This window comes from Actinia tenebrosa, unplaced genomic scaffold, assembly GCF_029948245.1.
Source record: "Actinia tenebrosa isolate PJP-AT-01 unplaced genomic scaffold, QUT_ActTen_1.0 PGA_scaffold1__47_contigs__length_23844297, whole genome shotgun sequence".
NCBI classification, from domain to species: domain Eukaryota; kingdom Metazoa; phylum Cnidaria; class Anthozoa; order Actiniaria; family Actiniidae; genus Actinia; species Actinia tenebrosa.
The window spans coordinates 21,743,662-21,766,836 of record NW_028292578.1 but is presented as its reverse complement, the minus strand read 5'-3'; the positions used below and the strand labels follow the sequence as shown (position 1 = coordinate 21,766,836).

Sequence of the window (23,175 nt, the reverse complement as noted above, 5' to 3'; positions counted from 1 at the left end):
CTACCAAGCAAACCAAGCAAACCAAGCAAGTCAGTCGATTGAAGTCAAGATACATACAGAACAAAACGAAGCTGACATCTTAGTATTTTCAGCACTACACCGACGTCAAACCAATTATATTTAAAGGTAATATACTCGTACATGTTTTGTTTAAATCTTGTCTCATTTGCTGTAGTAATACTCAGGCACTATCACACAGCTAGTTTATATATTCATATGTGGCCTGATATATGGCTTTTTATATGGCCTCATATTTACGACGTATTATTTGTGTCTATTATAAAAATTTGCTCCTATAAGAAGTTATTTCTACAGATAGAACTTTAAGTGGAGATGTTTTAGCTCAGTCATATTTAAAACTGTACATTTTTGACTCTTGTTTTTCAATTTAAGGCGACGTTTGGTAAATGTAATGAGTATTCAGCGACTGCTCAACCACAACCTTCGAACAAAATAAATTTATTCAATTGGATCTAAGAAAATATTTCAAGTCTCAAATAATTCTGAAAAATAGTATTTGTGTACTCATATAATTTTAAAATATTTCGAGTCTCAAATAAATCTGAAAAATAGTGTTTGTGAACTCATATAATTTAATTTGCTGAAATGGTTTTTTAAAAACATTTGGAAAATATCTAATTAATATTACAAGTTAAACAAAGATCAATAAATTGAATCGACTAATGCGTACAAGATTTATGACTTTTGTCAAATCCTTTGAAAATACAGTTGAAAATTGAAGTTCTTAAACATTGAAGTTCTTAAACAACGAAAATTCAAGAGCTTTATTTAGAAATTATAGTTATTGCAGATAGAAGTATATAAACGTCATTTGTCTCAGGGCTCTTGTTTTTTAACCTAGTCAAATGATATATTCTGAATATACCGTAGTACTTAACAATCAGTATTGTGATGATTCAGTCACATGACACATATTTGAGCTTCATGTTGACTTCCAAGTATTCAAATGAAGAATGAAAGTTAATCTTTACATCTCTTACATGATTTCTTCGCGTTTTCTCACGCATTACGGCTTTCTTTCTTCTTGTTCTGTCACGCAATGACACGTCTTTACGAGGTTTATTGTGTTAGATTCGCACCCCACTTATACTGCCCAAGCCTTTTTTGCAGACGACAGTAAGGGGCTCTGGAGTGGATACCTATGATGTCATATCAAATATGGGTTTCACTACAAACGTTTTTTTCTATAATTTCAATAGGAATACTGATGCAAGTAATGCAAGCAACCCAGTAATGGCGTACCCATTTTTCGTCCCCGATCACTTTATCACTTCTCCACCAGAAGAACACTTGGAGAAAGGCTTGGTTAAATACCTGGTCGTACGAGGTGACGATGTCCAGTGCTTCTCCTACCAGTTCGTCCAGGACAGTCTTTTGTTGCAGTACCTAAAGCGCAGATTCCGTGACAACGTGCTAGATAAGCTAATGGTGGTGTGCTTTCTACCGCGCGGTCGATCAGACTGGAAATATGTCATGGACATTCTGAATCGCGGAGTGTGTCTTGACGGAGCGTGCTATCGATTCTTGGGTCACTCGGAATATCAACTAAAAGAGAAAACGTGCTACCTGATTAACTATTCAGACCTGGTTATTTACGATACCTTAGCCAGGTTTATTGATTTCACACATGTAAGAAACCCACTGAAGCGCGCTGATGCTGTTAATCTGCTGTTCACGGGTTTTGAGACGACGTTGTCCCTTGATGAGAAAGAGATGATCGAGATCCCTGACATACAGAAAGGAAGGCACAACTTCACCGCTGGCTGCGGTTTTATGTCTGAACAGTTTTCCGCAGAAATCCAGTTGGCTGAGCAGCTGCATTTTGCTCCGAGTGTAGTCTCGGTGATCTACCAAGGCTCGAGTGGTGTACTTGTCGTGCGAACGGATTTGCGCGAGTCGAAAATTGAATTCCGTGAATCGATGAAAAAATTCACCATCGCTGATATTGAACTTCGTGAAAAGTTAAACACATTTGCGGTGTTGGACTATTCTCGACCTTACACCAATGGGTATCTTAATTTACAAAGTGTGATGCTATTGGCTGATCGAGGTGTGCCTCATGACTACCTCAAACAACTGCAGGAGGATTACTACCTTATGCTGGATAACCTCTGTACAAACAGATCGCGGGCAGCGTATTTCCTACGAACGACAGGGAACACGGAACAGCTTCGGATTCTGCAGATTACAGGCTTAAAGGGAATCCAGAAAGAGCTTGAGAAACTCAGAGAAGTAGAAATTGAAAACATGAAACAGTGCGACAAAATCGAAGGCGGAAGAAATCTACCCAACCCGTACTATGGGGTTAAAACGAATTTACGAATTCTGGTACCCAAATCCCGTATAGTGTACGGCGTTTGTGACCCGTACGAAAAACTCAAGTACGGTCAATGTTGGTTCAACCCTACAATGTCCGAAGAAGAAGAAGGGGAGTTTGAAGAAGTAGACAAGGTTGTCGTCATGCGCTATCCAAGTTATTCTCCCGGCGACATCCTCATCTTAGAAGTGCAGAAAGATCTATCCGAATACGCGCACCTTAAAGACTGTCTTGTATTCCCGGTACGAGGTGGAAATCCCCATGCCCTGGAGTGCGGAGGTGGGGACTTGGATGGTGACAAGTTCTTTGTCATATGGGACAGGAACCTTATACCAGAGCGCAATGCGTCACCTCATAATTATGGTCCTGGTCCCTTAGACCACGTGGGGAGCCAAATCTCGGAGTCGTTCGAAGAAACATTCGGCGGGTTCGGAAGTCGAGTCTGTCAACAGGCACGAGAAATGTTGCCTTATGTTTTTGGCAGTGACGAGAGCCATAAACGTCGAATGAAGGTCGCGGCAATGCAAGAGTTGGGTGAATATTTTGCAGAGTATATACCCGACATATATTACAAGTTTGATGCCGTCTATATGAGCTATGCCTCTACTCTGGGGCCATCCAGTAACGAATGTCGCAAGCTACACAAACTCTACGCTGAGGTCCTAGCAGGTGTGGGAAAGAAAGAAGAGTTTCAAAACACTCTCGAGAAGTATGAAGACGAATACGCGGTGTTGAGAGAGTTCGGTGTACAAGAAGCAAGCCTACCTTCTCAAGCTGTTCAAGGTCTTCTCGTTCACACAGGAATTTCCAAAGCTCCTTTTCAACGTGGTGATGATGTGTGGGGAAAAATGGAGCGACGAGCGAAAGAGTTTCTAGATCATTGCTATTACAACTCTCAGTAATGCGGGATCAGACTTAATGGCGAATTAAATTAAATGGTGAATTTTCTTTAATAAGGTGCGCAACACAAGCATGCAATAGAAAGTTCGAGAATGTTCGAACACTTGTATGTCTTTCTTGGTGTAGCAAGATTTACTGTATTTTTAGTTAGGGTTTTTGTTTTGCAGGGTATTGTTTAGCTCCAAATTCATTACCCTTGGCTATCGTTTTATTATCCTCGTGCCTCACGTGCCTTGCAACACCAAGAAAGAGTCGAACTTGCAACCTTAATGCGTTGCGTGTTGCAAAACCGTGATGTACTGAAAGGTCCTGTTATACTGTGCAATTTTCTCGGCAACTTGTGTAGCAATGCTTAAAAATGTAGTGTTGCAAGCTGCCGAGGTGAGGTGTTCCACTACAACGCGATCTCAGCAACTTGCAACGATTCTTTGGCTGGCACTCTTGAAAAATAGCCTTAAAATTGCGAGAAACGTTGTTGGATACACTGCGATAGCGATGTCCAGTTGCAGTTCTACTTCTGGCAACGCCACGCGCAACGACATAAAATTGCAATTTTTCAACATGTCTCGCAACGGAAAGAATTGCAAAGTGTAACATGACCTTGATTGTTTTCCCAGTGAAAATACTATTAAGCTATCACGAACTGACAGAGTGGATCAACATAAAACTGGTTTAACCTGTTTTGAAATAGGTGGTACAAAATTTGTACTGAACCAAATAACTATCTATTGGCAAATCACAAAAACCTGATGCTTTTCATGAACAGTCTCGTTTGCCTTGCATTATTCTAGTTCTAGAATATTAAATTCCTCTGGATCATTAGTGTTGCTACGTTACTGCAGTCTATGCGTACCTGCTACTAGTGATATCTGAAGTAAACAGAATACAAGAAAGGAATAGACAAACTAATGTTTGGGTCTCAAGGCAAGCTTTTTCATTCAATTCCTAAATTTTAAGTTTCTGCTGTGTTAAATATTGTAATTATATCATTTTCGGTGCTGTTCAAGCGTTTAAAACTCTTTGTCAACATCATAATTTGAGCTCCATGAATTTCAATCGACTGTTTATCGTGATGTTTATGGTAATTATTGTCGAAATTGTTTTACCGTTTCGCATCGAAAATTATAACTTAATTGTAAATATTCAACGGTTAAATACTGAATAAAAAGGTTAATACAGTCATTTCTAGAAAATGTCCAGTGCTTTACGAAGACGTTTTTACTGACGCAGGGGAATCAGTAAGTTGAGAAGCATACATGGAGAATGAGGCGAGATATGACGGCAACCGGTAAAGCAGGTTACTTCCCTACGTCAACACTAAAAATACTCTCCTGCCCAAAACGATGCAGCTATTTAAACCAGCTACATATCTGTGATTTAGAAAGTCCAACGCATGAACTACAAGAGACAAGAAGAAGATTGAAGAGCTTTGATGTAGCAACTGAGGTAAATTTTATTGAATGCACTTTTAATATTTTGTGATGTGTCCAACATCCTTGATAGAATACCTGCAGTTTTCCATTCATGCATGAGATACTATGAATTTTGATTCTGCTTCCACCTTCACAAGCTGCACTTGTGTGAAAGCTCTCCTTCTCATTGGGTAAAAATTGAAGACGAATTTTTTACCTTTTGCTAATTTTTCTAGCAGATACATTTTTACGTAAAACTACGCTGTTTCTGATCCCAACGTAGTTTTAAGTTTTGCTTGAAATATTTCTCGGGACATGATTTTACCATGGGTGCGGTTTACTGTTGAGAAATGCGGGAAGTCTATGATTTAAACTCGTATTTTGATTTATTTAGACAATCATATTGTTAATTCTTTTGAAGATGAGTAGATTTAAATGGCTTATTGGGAGACTTCAGTTATCTTAGCTAAGACTTTCACTTGATTTAGTGTAAATTATTTTCAATTTGTGTCTGTTTTTTCCCACGTGCGCCGGCTTCAAACGTTTAAGTCATTGTCGTTATATAGCAGCAGCCTGGTTGTATCACACGGTGGACTTCGAAAAAAGGAGTAATTTAATTACAAGGATACGAAAACGAGAAAACAATAAGCATTGTATTACTGTGTACCTTGTGCTAGCTATAAAATAATTCCGTATAAGCTTGAGGAGCTACCTCGTTCATTTTAGAGCGCCGGTTCTCGCTTGAGTGGGAAACATATAGCAGTAATATGGCAATCGGTGATATTACAGCAGGTACACAGTAAACTATATATATGCCGTAAACTTTAAATGGCTTCCCATTGCAGCAGGGGCGGATCAAGGATTTTTTCAAAGGGGGGTTGTAGTATTGATTGAGTCGGTGGAGGTACTTGTTTGGCGGGAAAGTAGCTTAGGGTTCCCAAACGGAAGTAAGTCTTATGATAATGATTATTTGCTGCAGGCGAGCATGGTTGTTTCAGGTCCCACACACGGCGTATAGAAAAAAAAGCGAGCGAAATGTGTCCGGCACCCCTGTTTTAATAAAACTCGCGATGCTGTTGGTGTTGTCATGAAAAAAATAATAATAATAATAAATCACGATGGCTCTCATGGGGGGGGGGGGGGGGGGGGGTTGCAACCCCAAAAACCCACCCCTAGATCCGCCACTGTGCAGTTGTGTTGCAGTAATTCTCAGCGCGTAGTTACGGTTGTAAGATACAATACAGCTACAGTACGATTACGACTTTGCCCCAGCATGTATCGTTAATTCTCGCTGATTCGATAGCAGCTCTAACTGCCATGCTTGTGCGTGCTGTAGGTCATGCTAGCGTTGCTAAACCTGATTCACCTAGGATCAGGATATTGGGATCAGTTTATTTATACTTCCGTTTTTAGTGAATAATAAACAAATTGGTTATCTTTATTCCGTTTGTTCATTTTGGGGAAATCTGTGCAATCGTCAGCTTTGATCGACGTTTCCCAAAAAGTGAACAAACAAAATGAAAAACACCTGACAACAAAAAAAAGACAAAAAAAAACAAGGTTTCAGACATACGACAATTTGCTCATTTATCTTCGTTTCATTAACCCACCAGGAAGAAGTTACACGGCACTCTTTGTATGGCGTTCCCAATTTTTATCCCGGACCATTTGGTGGTCCCGCCACCTGCTGAACACATCGCCAATAATCTAGTCAAGCATGTACTCATGAAAGGACAAGACTTTCACTCCTTTGCCTACAAACCAATCCAAGACACCCTGATTCTTCAGTATCTTAAAAAGCTCAAAGGATCTGAAGTACTCGATTCCTTAATGGTCGTGACGTTTCGTCCAAATGGCAAGGACAAGGAGAATGGGTCGGCGATAAATGTTGTTCGCAGAGGAGTCTGCCTCGAAGGAGCTTGCTACCGGTTTCTTGGTCACTCAGACGCACAGCTTCTCGAGAAGACGTGTCTCCTCATGCACGACTCGGACCTTGCAATCTACGACTATTTTGAAAAGTTTACAGACTTCCATAGTTTCAAAAGCTTGTCTAAGAGGGCTGAATGCATCGGTGTGTTGTTCACAGGTTTCGACAAGACACTTCCACTGAGCGAGAACGATTACTTCACTATTGATGATGTAAAGAGAGGATCGTACAAGACGTATAACTTTTCTTATGGCTGTGGCTTCATGTCCATGCAGTTCGCCACCGAGATCAAACAACTAGATAAACTTGACTACACTCCGTGTGTTGCTCGTGTTGTCTACCAAGGCTACTCAGGAATTCTTGTACTTCGCTCCGATTTAAACCTGGTCAAAGTCGAATTCAGGGAATCTATGAGAAAATTCACTTTCGCTCACACAGATTTGTATAATGGAATGACATCTGTTGGCGTGATGGACTACTCTCGTCCCTATAGCAACGGTTACTTGAATACTCATGATGTCATGCTATTGGCGGATGGCGGCGTACCACGTGAGTACTTGAGCCAATTACAAGACGAATACTTCACGTTGTTGGAGAATCTTTTGATAAGCAAGACCCAGGCTTCGTACTACTTGCAAATCACGGGTCATGAGGAACTTCTGCGCAAGCTGAACACTGAAGGAATGGATTCCATCCTAGAGGAGCTGAAGAAACTACAAGAATACGAGATACAGTCAATGAAAGGCAACAAGAAGAACGAGCAAGAAGAAAGTACTTCTGATTCAATGAAAAAGTCTAAAGCACAATTGAAGATTCTGGTCCCTAAGTCAAGAGTCGTGTTCGGAGCTTGCGACCCGTTTGAACTGCTTGGGTACGGTGAGTGCTACTTCAACCCCACGTTGACCGAAGAGGAAGAAAAACAGTTCTCAGAAGTGGACCGAATCGTTGTTTTCCGCGATACTAGTTACTATCCAGGTGACGTCCGCGTGCTGAAGGTCCAACGCAAGCATACTGAATATGTCCATCACAAAGACTGTATCATCTTTCCCATACATGGTTCTCGTCCACACGCTATTGAGTGCGGAGGTGCAGATTTGAGCAGGGACAAATTCTTTGTCAGCTGGGACACGAACCTTATTCCACGGTGGCGGACATCCCCTTATCCATATACGCCCAACGCAATAGCGCACCTGGGGGGACGATTATACGAGCAAGGCTTCCAACTCAAACTTCGCGAAAGAACCAAAGATTACTTCCACTCGATATTTGGCTACTCAGAGAACTACGCAAGAGAAATGAAGATCAAACAACGCCAGGAGCTGGCAGAGTATTTTGCAAATTACGACACACATCTCGTCGACAAGTTTAATCAAACCTTTATGAAGTACGCCACGGCTCGTGGACCATTGAGTAAAGAATGTCAACATCTCCACCATGTTTTTTCCAGGGCGGTCAGAAGTGTGGGAAGAGGAGAAGAGCTTGAGAAGATCATTGCACAGTACGAGGAGGAGTACAAGAGTCTATCGAGACCTACGTCCAAGCCACGTCGTTGCTGCTTGGTCAACATGCTGATTCGGAATGGTTGGATTAAACCTTTCTTTGATCCTGGTGATGATGTGTGGAACACAATGGAGAAGACCGCATCAGAATATCTACAACGCCTTGAAAATAACACCCAGGAAAACACTGAAATAACGGTAAAAACTGAAGGCAAGGAGGAAGAACAGAATGAAAATGGCTCAAAAGCTGAAGGAAAAAAAGAGGAAGAACAGAATGAAAATGGCTCAGACCAAAACTAGAGAAGATTGATCAAGATTTTTCTGAACTGTATCATCAACAAAATATGACTCGATTAAAACAACAAGAAGAAAAAATCGTTAAAATCGTTAAACATAGAGCATATCGAGACCTAAAGCAAGGAGGAAAATGCAAATGAAGATGGGAATGAAGATAGGTCAAATTAAAAATAGATAGATAGCAAGGCGGTAAAACTAGAGAAGAGAAGATTTTTGTTGAACCGTATAGTTGAGCGAAAAGTTTCTCGGTAAAGACAAGAAAGAAAAAAAACTGAGTAGAAAGTATAAGTATTAGTACAAATAAAGTTAACTGCGCCAGATCTAGATTTTACTCATTCTGGTTATGGTTCAGTTTAAAATAAATTTTGTTATAAAGCATTGTTCTTAAAATTGTACATAGTGAAAAGCAAAAAGATATATACGTCATGACAAACGCTTCGATTTTCACTCACGTTCACTCACGTCGTTATCGAGTGAACAAGTCAAGTAAACAGCTTGAAAGAATATGAAATTATTTTACAATGAGCATAAAAGATGTCAATAAAGAAATATATATATATATATTTGAACATTAAATGATTTCAGGTGTGTTGTAATGAATGAAAGGTGTCAAAAAGTTCTGATACTGATGGCCCTCTCGGCATTAAAAAATTAAAAATAAACGGAGACATCGATGCTGAACCGTCGTATGGCAGCGCGAAGCATTTACGGCTATGCCGGAGATTTCGACCCCGACATCGCTATCCGGAGATTTACAGACTGATCAGGAAGCTCGGCAGAAGCCTTATTGAGAGCTTAGTCGGCCCCTAGAACGTAGATGATTAAGCACTTGCTATGACCAGCATACTCGAAATTTTGATTTTGACGCTGATGGCTTTGAACGCATACTCACTCCTTTCCACGTGGGATGGCTTTTGAAAAAAAAAAAAAAAGTACAGCAAATTATACTAACAAGCAGACTCTGTAAGGGTAAAAAAGCCGAATTTTAAAGTCTTTTTTTCCGTTATACTTCAGTATAGATACTTTTAGAGAACTTTTTCTCGTCATTGGAAAGGTCAGTAACATAATTTACAACATTGAAAATTTGATCAATCTACCGGCCAATTAAGTGTGACGAGCCACCTTATTATTTTATCCCACTTCTCCTGGGCGCGCGTCTTGTTTACCAAAGAATGTAAACACGCCAGATAATAACAGCAAACCTGCTGTTTCCGCTCTTATCTTTGACAGATCTTAACAAGGTTCAATCAAATCCTGCGATCCTGATTGGTCAATTCAAAAAATTCCCGCCGTTGGCTTTTGTTTTAATCAATTAATCTTGTAATCAAAACATTACTATTATGGATATTGTGACAGACAATCAGTTGGCCCAGCGGCAGTTCGTAAACACACGCATGCGTATTATCCAGCGTCGATCAGGCGCGAACGGCGTCTGTGGTAACGAATTTTACATCAAGATCTCAAAACTTACGAGTAGAAAATTAAGATCTTACACCTTTAAGACCCAAAAACACCTTTAAATTACCAAATATCGGAGTATATTTAGGTCAGGTGCAGCGTCTAGAGGTTGGTTTGTAGGAGGAACGTGTCCAGATTTGTTGGAAAAAGCGCGCGGGGGTTGATATCTCGATTATAGAATACTTGTAATCAACGGTTCATTTAAGATCAATTATGGACAGATATAACAGTGTTTTGCCTAGTAAAGGATACTCCACTGATATTGGTGCTAGAAAAAGAGTACAACTACCAAGTGAGCAGATAAAAGGTAAGCTAGAAGGAGAAATAATTGTCGTCTTCCTTGCGTCTACTTCTGGTATCCATGCATGTGCTCTGAACCCTCGTATTTCTCACAGTAAAAAAGATAATGTGCTTTTGAAATTCCTCGCAGTATTGAACTATTACAATAGACTGATTTCATCGTAGAATGAACTATTTGGCACTACAATAATTCTATATGTTTAAATACTCTTATCGAAATTAAAATCTACGCTATGTAATAAGTACCATGCGAACTTTGGTAAGTTTGATATTTTGACATTTGATCATTTCATGAATATATCTTATCACAACTGATTTATTTTTTAATGATCTCGTATATCCATGATTCCTAATGGACATACTATCTTATTTTCACCTCAATTAGTTTATTTAACGTTACTTTATTCCCTGTTCGAATTCTCTCCTTTTAATACAAGACTTTGTTTCCAAACGCCCTCTAACAATACTTTATTTTTGTTATGAATTCTCTTTTATGTTCGTTATTTTTTAATTATTCCATATGTTTGGCAATCTTTTTCTTATATTCACATCTGTTTGTTTTTATTACATTTTAAATTTGCTCGGAAGTCTTCAACATCCCCTCTTTATTTTAAAAATTTAACTTCGTTATCATGGGTGAAAATGTGTTAAAATGTAAGCTGCCCAAGTTGCAGCTGGCCAATGAAAAACACAATTCTACCTACAATAGAGGAAAAAAGCTTCATGTAAATTATGTGAATGGAACACCTTTTGTTGTTACTAGTGTTCGTTACATTACAGTATCTTTACCAGGAATCAAGTTCCTTTGTCTGTGTCTTGGTCAATTTTCATCCATCTTCATTTGTACTGGTCTTTATGCTTAACAATCTTTTTTTTTTTTGTTCTCCATTTTTTATTCACTGATTATCAAAATTTGATAATTGTTTGCTATTTTCTAGACATCTTTTTATGTTTCGAGAAGTATGCCTTTTTTAAGTTAATTAGTATAGCTCTTTTTTTTGTTTTATGTGATCACATGTGTTATATGTTGATGTACATGTTCACATTTTCACATTTTCACCCTACTTACCTTGCTTACCATACCATTATGTATTTACCATATTTGTGCTTGCTTTGCTATCACCAGCTTAAGATCCACACTGTAAAGTTATGTAAGATTTGTCATTCTATAATCCCTTCCAGGCTCGCAGTCTAATTTGCCTTACAGCTCGTCAAGTCTGTACCACAGCACACCAGTATCCAAGGTATGCATGCATATTTATTTTCATAATCATTGTTGTCTTGATGAAGTACATTTTGACCATCAGTCAAAGCATTTCCATGACATTGAAAAGGGTGGCTTAGGCTGCGTTCATAATGTATGGCAGGAGGGGGGGCAGGAGAAATCTTTAAATGACAAAAAAATTCTTAAGACCCCCCTTAAAGTCCTCCAAAAAATAACTATCCCTCCCGGGCAATCTCTTGTAAGCTTTTTCTAAAAATTTTGCATCCCCCCCAATTCTCTGAAAAAAATTTTCAAACCCCCCCCATTTTACTGGTAAAAATTTTTCAATGAATATATGAATATTTAATAGACTTCAGTTCCAATGTCGACTACTATGGCATCATCCTACATGAAGCCAAGAACGACCAACAGTCTATACAACCCATCCTCAGCCATTCCATCATTAAGATCATCTCGTAACAAGTCACCCATAAGAAATACTAGTCCCATAGGAACCAGAAGGTCAGTTAGTCCAAGAAGAGGAACAAGTCCTTCAAGACTTCGAAGTGGATCTCCACTCTCCCCAAGTAAACAGGTGAGATGAATTACTCATTAATGCCTGTAAAAGTAAAGAAATAGTTTGTGTTGTGTTGTGTTTGTGCTGTGTAGTTGTGAGTGGTCTATTTTAGTTGTATACTTCAAGCACTTATTGGAACAGTAGTTTCCAATGCAAATGCACCACGAGGCAGATCTCTAACCACAAGGAAAACTATGATGATGATGATGATGATGTATCCATATTTAATAATATTCTAGGGAATGACACGAGATCTGAAATGGGTAAAAATTGCACCAAAACCAATCACACCTAATGTCTACACTTTCCTGTTGTAGTAATCTCTCATTTATTTGTTTTTGTTATTTATCTCAAAACATAGGCTTCAGATGTTGATAGTGATACCATCCAAAGACAACGGAGAGAGCTTCAGTTGATGATAGGAGAACTAAAAGACAGAGACAGGTAGAATGGCATCTGAGAACCACAGAGTTCCAGAAAATTTCCATACCCCACCATGGAGGGAATTTGAAAAAAAAAATGTTCCCTTACCCCTCTGGAATTTCCAATTTTCGTCCTTAAAAACCTTGTAATTTTGTTTTTCCTCTGACCCCTCACCCACTGGGAATTTCTGATTTCCTCCATGGAAGTATGGATATTTACTGTAACCACACAATATTCTTTGTCAATACATGTAATACCCCTCTTTAGTTTGGGCGTAATGTTTTCCCTTTTCTGTCCCCATGCCATTCCCTAGAGTATCATTTCTTTGTTTAACAGTTATGCATAATAAGACACATGCAACAATCTAAAAAATCTTATTTTCAAGAGAATGACACATGGTCTGAAATGGGAAACATTATGCTCACAATAAATATAAACAGCTGTAGGTCTATTGAGGCAATAATAAGTTTCCTGTGTTCTCATTTCTACCAATAATCCTTCTTTATTTATTCTCTCTGCAAGGGCAGATCCAGGGGGGGGGGGCAAACGGGGGCTGAAGCCCCCCCTTCAGCAGAAAAAAACAATGCTTTTTTATATTGTTTTCCGTTGTGTTGACGGAAGATCTCAATTAGCCTCCCCTAAACTCAACTAGCCCCCCCCTAAAATTTTGGCTGGATCCGCCCTTGCTCTGGGGGATTGCTTTAATGTTATTTGTTTTTGTTTAATTGCAAAACAGAGAACTAAATGAAATGGTACAATCTCATCAAAAGCAAATAGTAGCCTGGGAGGAAGATAGACAAAGAGTAAGTACAAAATGAACGACAACAAAAAGAGGAGAAATTATACTATGAACACAATTAAACAATAAAACACCAGAATTGATGTTGGCAGGCATTGGCCGCCCTTCTCACACCTTACCAATTACTTACTCACACTTTACCGATGCCCTACCAACATATTTTATGGTTGGCAAATATGAATCCTAAAAATATACCTGACATAAATGATTGTAACCCATGAATGTCACCATTAGGAGATAGGGATATTCATACTAATCATTATAATTATTGATATAAAAATATTAATTCATTCATATATATATATATATATTAATTATCAATTAATATTTTTCAATCAATGATAAATATTTTAATTATTAATAATGAAAACGTAATGATGAATAATGATATCTATTAATCAGTAATTAATATTTCATATAGCACAAGTTTATTAAGTTAATTTTTAAAATATATTCACTTACAGGTACTTTCATTAGAGAAGAGATGTTCTAGGCTAGAAAGTGAGTACTACATATATTTTAAAGAAAATAATAACCACTAAGAACCAACCAATATGAAAATATACACGATACATTGTAATAAATATTTCATAATATAGTTACAAAAGTCATTAACAGACAATTCTGTTTTTTAGGTGAACTTAAAAATAAAAATGAACAGATTAGAGCAAATCAAGCAAGGTAAGAAGATGTGTGTTACGCTTAATAAGCTATGATTTCCTTTTGGGAATCAACTTTGGGTAGCCTAGCGGTATATATCTATTTATAGCACTCGCCTCTCATGTCTAGGGTCTTAGGTTCAATTCCTGGACTCGGCATCACATATGAGTATAAATTGTTAGGTCTCTCCTTTGATTCAAGGGTCTTTCTCCAGATTTTGTGGTTTCACCTTTTTGCGAAAGCCTAACATGCTAAATTCCATCTGAGAGTTAGCTATGCCCTGGCTTTGATCAGCCCAGTAGTTGTTTCAGGTTTATTGATACAATTTGAAGTTTTTTAGTGAATTGCATATGATAATTAAACACTTTGTTCCTTCTAGGTTGAAAGCGGCTGAGGCAGAAGAAAAGACAAAAACCAAGGAATTAGAAGATACACAAGTAAGAAGGAAATCTCAGCTTAACCAACCTAAATATCTAGATCTTATTGGTGCGTTTTTTATTACATAGGTACAGTTACAACAAGTATCGGAACAAGCTAACACATCGATACACCAACTTCAAGATCTGGAGGTATTTTTAATTGTCTTTGATTTGACCGTTTTCTATCATGACTAAAGGTTCACATTTCAAAGAAAAATATACCTATTTACTTAATAGTCTTTACTCTCTTTAACACCTATTTCATATCTCCTCATTTTACTGCAATTTTCACAAACATGCAAACTCTGTGTCTGCGACTTGCATGCTGAAATTTGGTTTTTCGCTGCTGTCAAAAATATTGACGGCAGCGAAAAACCAAATTTTAGCGTGCAGCTCGCAGACACAGAGATTGCATGTTTGTGAAAATTGTAGCAATTTTTTTTCTTACTGACTCAAACAAATTTTTTGTAATTCTTGCCTCTTTTACTTAAATGAAGGACTAACGTCTTTAAAGTCAGTTCCTTCTTATTCACTGGTTGTATTTGAAACGCCAAAGCAGTCTCAACTAGTAACCACTAGTCATTATCGGTTTTTTCTAAACTCTGACCTTGGTAATGAGGTTTTGATTTTTGATTTAGGAAAAGAATAATAGCCTAACAAATACCATGAGAGAGTTATCCAACACCATAGGACAGCTACAGGCAAGAGAACAAGAACTATCAACTAGACTAAAACTCAAGGTAAGGTTTAGAAACAAAAAGAAGATGGATGATTTGATGTCTTTGGTTTAGATTGCTGCAGATCTATAGCACTTTTTGATGCTCTATGGACTTGATCTGTGAGTTAGGCTTGCCCTCGCTTAGATCAGACCAGAGGTTGCTTCAGGCTTCAAACTGTGAGTTAGCCATACCCTGACTAAGATTAGCCCACTAAATTCGTTTCAGGGTTCAATCTGTGAGTTAGCCGTTCCCTGACTTTGATCAGCCCAGAGCCCGGGGGTGGGGTCTACTCCCCTATATTTGCTATATGGGTATGTGTCGCCCTATAGGGTATGGTTTTTTGGCTTTTGGGTCTGGGGTAGGGTATCATTTCTTGACATTTTGTCTGGGATAGTCTGCAGCCTACGCTTTCTGCCGGCACAAAAACAATAAAAACGTTAGTTAATATTGATTGCAATCTATTGACTAACTGGGTCTAGTCTGGGATAGGGTGTACAAATTAGTTATAGTCTGGAGAAGAGTATGTAAAATCAAAATTTTAGGTCTGGGATAGGGTCAGGGTTTTGAGGTCCTGGCAGCACACCCCTACCCAAGTTGGGGTGTTGGCCCCCCAGGGCCCAGAGGTGGTTTAGGGTTCGATCTGTTAATTAGCCGCATACCATGACTTAGATCAGCCCAGAGGTTGTTTCAGGTTTTGATAAAAATTAAATGTTTGTTTCTGTTTAGGATAATGACATCACAGAAGCTAATGTCAGAATTGGAGAACTGCAACAGAAGATCCGTAGATTAGAAGGTTTTTGCCAGGTAACAGTGTTAAGGGGTTGTTACGATAGGATTTGCAGGATTCAATGGTGGATAGATGCAGGGGGAAAAATCGGGGAGAGAGGGTGGGGGATGGATGTAGTGGCTGTTGCCTTGAAGAAATAGAAAACGCGCGCGCGTGCTGTTGCAGTTACGCGTCGTGCTTCTTCTAACACTTCTCTCGTATTCTGCCAACTCCCAAGTGCTTTATAACTCCACACATCACAGCAAGCAATTTTTATTTCTTTTATAAAATACAAATTACGTGAGTAACGCAATTGAAAGTGCGCGCGCGTGCTGTGTGCTCTCATAAAGCAGGCGCTCCCTACCAATCAGAACGCAAGATTTCGAGCAAGCTATTTTATAAAGGAAAATGGTAAATAGCTTAAAATTTTTACAATTTTAAGATTGTCAATTTGTTATAGGAGCTAAAGAAGGCAGATGCAACTCTCAAGACTGAGAGAGATCAGTGGAAAGATCAGGCTTTAGCGAATAAAAACGAGATTGAAAAACTTAGAGGTAACACTGTTCAAAGGGACTCTTTACGTATGCACTATGAATAAATTATTTATTTACATAATATTTATATACCTTAGATATCTACCTTGTACTATCTCTATAGTAGCATAATATTCGTATTCATATATTTTCATATTAGATTTTATATCAGCTGTATTTATAACGATTATTTGGCTCATTGTGCATATCGACATTAAATAAAGTTATCTATCTATCTGTCTTTCTTCCCTGCGTCTAATCTGCTATAATTAATATTTACGACACACTTGACCCGTTCATTTTCACAGAGGAAATATTCTGTGGCAATTGAGAGAAAATCACATAAGAAATTTCGACTCACACGTGATATATTCACCCAGGTTCACCTTCGGCAAACAACACAGCCTCGGTCTTGATAATTATTTATTATTATCATTCTAAACTTCTTCCAATATTTTTTGTTGATATTTTATAGGTGACATAAGTAAACAGTTTAGTGATGCTGATGAGATACAAGCTGAGTGTGGACAGGTCAGTGTTAACACCATGCTGTTCTTTCTTCTCTGTAGATGATTTCAAAAAGAGTCAAACAGTACGTATAGAGCGGGAAACATACGGTACTGACTCACAGCACGCGGTTTTCGAATGAGTGGGAACCATGTTGTAGAGACTTACAGCACGCGCATGGTACGACATGTCGTAACATTTATATGGCTTCTCATTAGAATGGTTTTCGAATGAGTGGAAACCATATGGTAGTGACTTACAGCACGCGCACGGTACGAGATGCCGTAGCATTGATATGGCTTCTCATTAGAATGGTTTTCGAATGAATGGAAACCATATGGTAGTGACTTACAGCACGCGCACGTTACGAGATGCCGTAGCATTGATATGGCTTCTCATTAGATTGGTTTTCGAATGAGTGGAAACCATATGGTAGTGACTTACAGCACGCGCATGGTACGACATCGTATCAGTGGGAATTACTAACACTGAAACAATACTTTTTTTAATTTCTTCATCAGGTAAAACAAGAAGTATTGGTGCTGCAGAAAGAGTTGTTCTTAACAGGTAAATTTTTTGAGAAACTGGAGGTTCTCAAAGTGTTTCTTTACGTTTTTCTTCTCGCTTCCTTCGCGGGGGCTGCCTTGTGCTCCGCGCTCAACTCCTCGCAGTTAGTTAGCGCAGGAGCCAGGCTGGCTTGGCGCAAATGTAAAGGAGAGTTGTCCAGCCAAACACTTTAAAAATTCAACAAGAAGGAAAATATCTTACAAACATTATATTGTTTACTCCCCTTAAGGGGCTCTTCCATGAAGTTTGCTCAACACACACTACAACTACATTCTATATTTACAATATACAACACTCATCTCATCTCACATGTTGATTTTAACGGAGCCGTGCCTAGAAGGAAAGACTGAGTATCCGGCGAAAAACCCGCCTAATTGCAAGGTAGAGAACGACACATCAAATACACTCGACTGACCTATACTGTTCAGTCGAGAATCGAACTTGCGACCCCAGGCATTGCCCACAGAGTGTTGAGAACTGCAGGCATGTCAGCCATGCCAAACATGCCACACTAAAAAAAAGTAAAAACATGTTTGCACATTCGTTTTCAGGCGAAAGAGAAAAGAGAAAAGATCAAATGTTAGAGCTCCAAAAATCGAAGCAAGAAAGAACCGATGCTGAACTGCAAAACATACGACAGGTAAATTTAGAGAATTCAAAAAAAGAAAATCAGGTAATAGTCTCATGGATGGTGCCTCCGTAATCACCCTAGCCTTTTAATACATTAATTCTAGTGTTTTATTATTTTTTCCCAGATCTGCGATCGTCAGCAGCGAGATATCTCATTCTTACAAATGCAGCTTCAGTCTAATCAAGAGGCGTATTTAAAATCTGATGAACTGACGAACGACGCTAAGATCGGGGATTACTATGAAGAGAAGATCAACTACGACCTCAACCCTGACTTCGACAATCAGGTAAACAGAATTATTCACCCAGCTATTTTCTATTCTTTTTTCTCTTCTCTGTTTCTTAAGACTAGCAAAGTGAGACCTTATACCATTTGTTTCTTCATTTCCAACAACTTCGAAAAACCGAAGCGCGTGTGCGAAAATTGGCGGGAAAAAGGCAGGATCTGTGAATTTAAGAGCAACTGTTCTCTGATTGGCTAACGCCAACACAAACAGCCCAAATAGACAAAACGTTTCATTTTATACCTCAATCCGCGCAGAAACTTTCTTGGGCTGCCTGTATGTGTTACACAAGCGGAAAGCCATGAATTCCTAATCTTGGATTCAGCGAGAACCTCGAGAGCTCTTCCCTTCACTGATTCCGCTAGGAACGCTGGCTCTAAAAATTAGAATGCGCTTTGTCATCCGTGATTTTCCATGCATGCGCACTAGGATTTTTGTCCCTACTGTCATCTAAATGTATTCACTTCATTCCACGGTGCTCTACCAGCTGATTGTAACGGCCATGTTTCTTTCTTGTAGGATGCAGTGTCTACGAAATCACTCGACTTTGATGGTGAGTTATATTTTTTCTCGTATTTTTGGGTGTTATAGAACGAAGATGAAAAGTGTGACCCTACTTAGATATAAATTCTATGTTTGAACGTTAACGAAATACCTTGTATATCTTTGTCAACACAACACGAGTTCGAAAAAACGTCTTCAAGTGACCGTTGTTCAATATTTATTCATTCATTATTATTTGTCATCTCCTTAAATAAGCGTCAGTTTTCGGCCATTATTGATAAAGCAATTCAAGTTTTTTCTTGGTTAAAGAATACAAGTTGACGGAATTATCTACTGAGAGGTTTCTTCACATGTGAAGATACTTAAAGATAACATTGGTCCATTTTTTGAAAGTTATGGTCCATGAACAATTCCCAAAGCCTCCATATATAGATAAGTCCAGTCTTAACACTAATTTGGCTTGGAATGGCCGTGCTATTTTATTTTCATGTTTAAGACATTTTTCGAGCGCGCTGCTAAATACAAGAATGGCTTCTTTCGTCTAACTAACTAGACTAGGTCTATAGTAAATATTTCGTGCTTTGCTAGCTCTATCATTGCGCTAAAGTGAGTTATCCTTGGAAAGAAAATATGCCAAAGAAGCATATTTCTTACAAAATTATTTTATTATAATATAGTATTTATCATTAGCTGACATGCACGCATGAGCCGACAATGGGAAGCCATTTCAGTGCTACATCATGCATTCCATACCACCGTGCTAAAAGCCACTAATCAGTAAGCTTTTTGTAAATTTGCTTTCATGACATTTCAATTTACAATCTACTGCTAACGTTTCGCCATACAGACAATGTATCCTATTTGACAAAAGCAGATGGTTTGACCAAGATAAATGTAATGTTAGACGACGAGAATGATGGTGATCTCACTCCTTACCTCCCAGGTGACGATAAGCACTGCACCGAAAAGGCACTTAAAATACACCCAAATGTACTCAAAATACACCATCAAATAGCACACAAAATAACCAAAATACACTAAAAAGCACCCAAATGTATCTAAAATAGACGCAAAAGCACCCAAATGATTTCAAAATAGATCAAAAAGCGTCCAGATGCACTCAAAATCTACTTGAAAGCACCTAAATATTTTACCATCAAAATGCACCCATTTCCCTGCTCTAATTCAGTAATAGTTACATCAGTTTATGTCTCTGAAACTTTGAGGCTGTTTGCATGAAGGTAAGGTGACTCTGGTGCCAGGGATCTGTATTAAATTGGACATCAAACTGAACAATAGACTAGTAGCTCTAGTAGCTCTAGCAGCACAGGGTCATTCTAACTTCATGTAAACGCCCTTGACTTGAAATCTTTGTCTTCAACGGCAAACCAAATTCCACGAGGAGTTCTTCACGGCCCTCGTATTAACTATATTCGTTTAGCATGTATTCAGGCCTTCCTATCTCCTGCCCTACTTGGGGAGGGAGGGATAGGCCCATTCTGTATACAACTAGCTCTTGCTAGGATCGTTTGAAACATTTTCGTTTTGCTTTTTTTTTAGGCAAAGGGTTGACTCCAATGTCTAACTACGCTACTATAGGCAGCGAGTTTAGCGAAGATTTAGAAAGTGTTTCCCATGAACCCCTACCCACGTTATCAAACGACAGACCGTATACTAGCACAGGGATGCCGGATAACTACGGGAGTGATTTCCGCCAACAACCATACTACGGTGCACAGGCCAGCAAACCCGACATGTACTCGACATTTGGAGGCATGACAATATCCGGTACCAAGCTCGATGTTGAGTCGTTTAACGGCGATGGTGGCTATGTACCGTATAGTATCGGGGCTGATTTCACCAGCACAGCTACCGGGCCCGGGTCTATAAATGGGTTTCCGCATAGCACTTCGACACCACAGGGTAACCATCAGGTAGGTAATTAATTAATCATTGTCTATATTCTTTAAAAGCAGATTTTGAACGAGGGGGAAATATTGCGTGTAACATCCCGTGTGATACTGCTTTCAGCAGACTATCCTTGCAATAGAGTGGTATTCGTATGAGCGGGAAAACATACGGTACCGATTTACAGTACGTACACGGTACGACATGCCGTAACATTAAAATGGCTTCCCATTTTCTTGACTACGAATTTACTGTATCTTTTCCCACTCATACGAAAACCGCTCTGTGTGAACTATGTCTACTTTCCGTCCCCTAAACTCATAAGAACTCTACTCAGTTCGTCAATGTCATATACTTAAACTATACATAATAAAATAACCAACAAACAGCCTTCATGCATGGTCAACATCAACATCAAAATAACGACAATAGAATTACTATAACACTTATCTTTCCTCTCTGTTACGTAGTTTCGTGTAGGTTTTTTTTAATTGGGGGAAAAAGTGAACCTTTTTGAAAGGAAACACAAGACCACTTACCAAAAGTAGTTTCTTAATCCAATGATATACATTTCCCACTTCTTGGCAGGCGGAAGAGTCCTCGCCCACCAGTAAACTTCATCGCTTACTGGCCGAGTCTAGACAGATGGTACAAAATCTCGAACAAGTTTCTGCATTCGCTGGGTCTTCCAGTCCCAAACAGGTGCTTTTTCTAACACATTCTTTCTGTGTTTTCTCGTACTTTAATCCTTTATAACACTTGAATTAAAACTAATGTAGCAAACGACTGCTAACAACCTACTAATTCCTTAAGTCTGTCAATGAATATGAATATATCGTTTTGAAAAATTTGTAGATAAAAATATTTAGTATACTCCTTCCTAAAGTTGTCGAAACACGCTGCAATTTCTCTCTTCCGATAGAAACAAAATTTTAGGCTTTTGTTGCGTGCCACAGAGATAGAAAACTGTCTGTCATGTATCGTTATAGCAGCAGGGACAACGACAACAAAAATATTGCTAGGAGAGAGTTGATAATTTAAATTTTTTGTTTGAAAAATTATGAAAACTTTGTGACTCAAGTGAGTGTTTTGATACTAAGAAGCTACCATATCTAGATAAAGATGTAGCGTGGTATCGTCATTAAATCTTTTAATCAAATCTGTCTTTTCCCCTCTCATAATCTGTGTTATTTTTCAAATATTCTAGATTTTCAAAATGTTATTCTCATCAAAAATTTGTCTCTTGTCAGGATGGCTCACAAGGTGTGGATCAGTTTACACCACCGCAAAGACACTTGGGAAGTCCATTAACCAATCATGTTCAAAGTAAAGCCCAAAGTTCCGGTTAATCGAATAGTGTCTTCGTCACAAACCAAATAAACAAATCGAATCGGAGTTTAACTTTCACTTTGTAACTTTTGGATATAAAAAAGTGGCTTGTGGAAAAGCAGTTTGCTTCCCAAGAGCTATCCAGATTAAAGATTTCCTTCCACTGGGACAAGTCCTATATGAAAGTAACCAGCATTTATTTTCCGCGCAACTGGTCAAATCCAGAGGAACCGCCTTGCGTTGCGATTATTTTAAAAAAATCTAAAACAGTTTCAGTAAACGGGCAATAAAATGCATGTTGCATTAATTTGTAATTGCCACTTTTTTTGTTGCATGAAGTGGCTCTCTTCCTACTCGTTGCAACAAAGAAAATTTGATGCCTGCAAGATTGCAACATGAGTAATATTCACTCTGCAAATGTTGCGTGAGAAGTCGTATGACTTCGTTGTCTGTATAACGACATCTTCAGCAGATGTATACAAGGAAAATTGTTGCCTGCCTTCTCGCTAGGTGTCCTAATCTTTATGGCATGAAAAGCAGTAAATAAGTAATATATATTTAATTCTAATCCTATTCCAGATGATTTTATTCATAATTATGTCTATCCAAATGTAATATTTTAATGTTTTTATCACTCCGCAAATCATTCAATGATCCACCTCAGGCATGTATTCTGGCAATAAAAATATATAGCAGTTTTGTATTTTAAATTGAAATATTTCTGCGTGGATGAGGTTGTAGATCGCTGTAATTTTACTTGAACAGACAATTATCTAAGGGCTACCTTAATAAGGCCTAACTAATTCAAACTGGTTAGAGCTGTGCCCAGGGGTCACACATGTACTGTACAGGGGCTGCCAGAGGTGTCTTCTCATTGATTTTAGTTCGACCTTGTTGAGCTGCACCACTGATATAAGATAGAGAAAATGATGGTTCCCGAGCCTTTGGGGTAACCTTTAATCCTGGAAGAGTGCCTCCAAGATTCTACGTAACCACTTAATTGTCAAGACCCCTTGCAGGATATTCCAGATGTAACTCAATTCCCCCTCCCCTCCCCAATTTATTTGCTCATGAGAATTGGAATCATTGTTTTGCACTTTGAATTGAGCTGCTCTGGTATTTCTGCAAGGGTTCTATAGAAGTATAAGATCGTTTTTCATATTTAGATATGAAATCCTTTTATATTTGGGTAGAAGAAACATCCGGTCAGTGAAA

General features: G+C 38.6%; 3 protein-coding genes across 4 annotated transcripts; all 3 read left to right on the top strand.

Annotated features, from left to right (window-relative positions):
- Positions 1–6: 6 nt before the first annotated feature.
- On the top strand, positions 7–4,420 carry LOC116288463 (uncharacterized). Its single transcript, XM_031695258.2, has 2 exons — positions 7–126; positions 1,221–4,420. Exon 2 carries the CDS (start codon positions 1,255–1,257, stop codon positions 3,238–3,240), a length of 1,986 nt encoding a protein of 661 aa, XP_031551118.2. The 5' UTR covers positions 7–126; positions 1,221–1,254; the 3' UTR covers positions 3,241–4,420.
- A 56-nt stretch (positions 4,421–4,476) lies between these two features.
- On the top strand, positions 4,477–8,949 carry LOC116288465 (uncharacterized). The gene is made up of 2 exons (XM_031695259.2): positions 4,477–4,684; positions 6,264–8,949. The coding sequence occupies exon 2, from the start codon at positions 6,289–6,291 to the stop codon at positions 8,374–8,376; it is 2,088 nt and encodes a 695-aa protein (XP_031551119.2). The 5' UTR covers positions 4,477–4,684; positions 6,264–6,288; the 3' UTR covers positions 8,377–8,949.
- Positions 8,950–9,788: 839 nt separating this feature from the next.
- On the top strand, positions 9,789–22,663 carry LOC116288454 (coiled-coil domain-containing protein 62). 2 transcript variants are annotated; one of them, XM_089032366.1, is made up of 20 exons: positions 9,789–10,138; positions 11,314–11,375; positions 11,706–11,930; positions 12,274–12,356; positions 13,072–13,138; positions 13,599–13,635; positions 13,770–13,815; positions 14,174–14,231; positions 14,301–14,363; positions 14,852–14,953; positions 15,659–15,736; positions 16,159–16,252; positions 16,707–16,762; positions 17,260–17,305; positions 17,857–17,945; positions 18,061–18,222; positions 18,739–18,772; positions 20,284–20,657; positions 21,220–21,333; positions 21,882–22,663. In XM_089032366.1, exons 1-20 carry the CDS (start codon positions 10,045–10,047, stop codon positions 21,978–21,980), a joined length of 1,983 nt encoding a protein of 660 aa, XP_088888492.1. In that variant the 5' UTR covers positions 9,789–10,044; the 3' UTR covers positions 21,981–22,663. The 2 variants fall into 2 exon arrangements, with proteins under 2 accessions (XP_088888492.1, XP_088888493.1); XM_089032367.1 differs by lacking the exon at positions 21,220–21,333.
- The last annotated feature ends 512 nt before the right edge of the window (positions 22,664–23,175 follow it).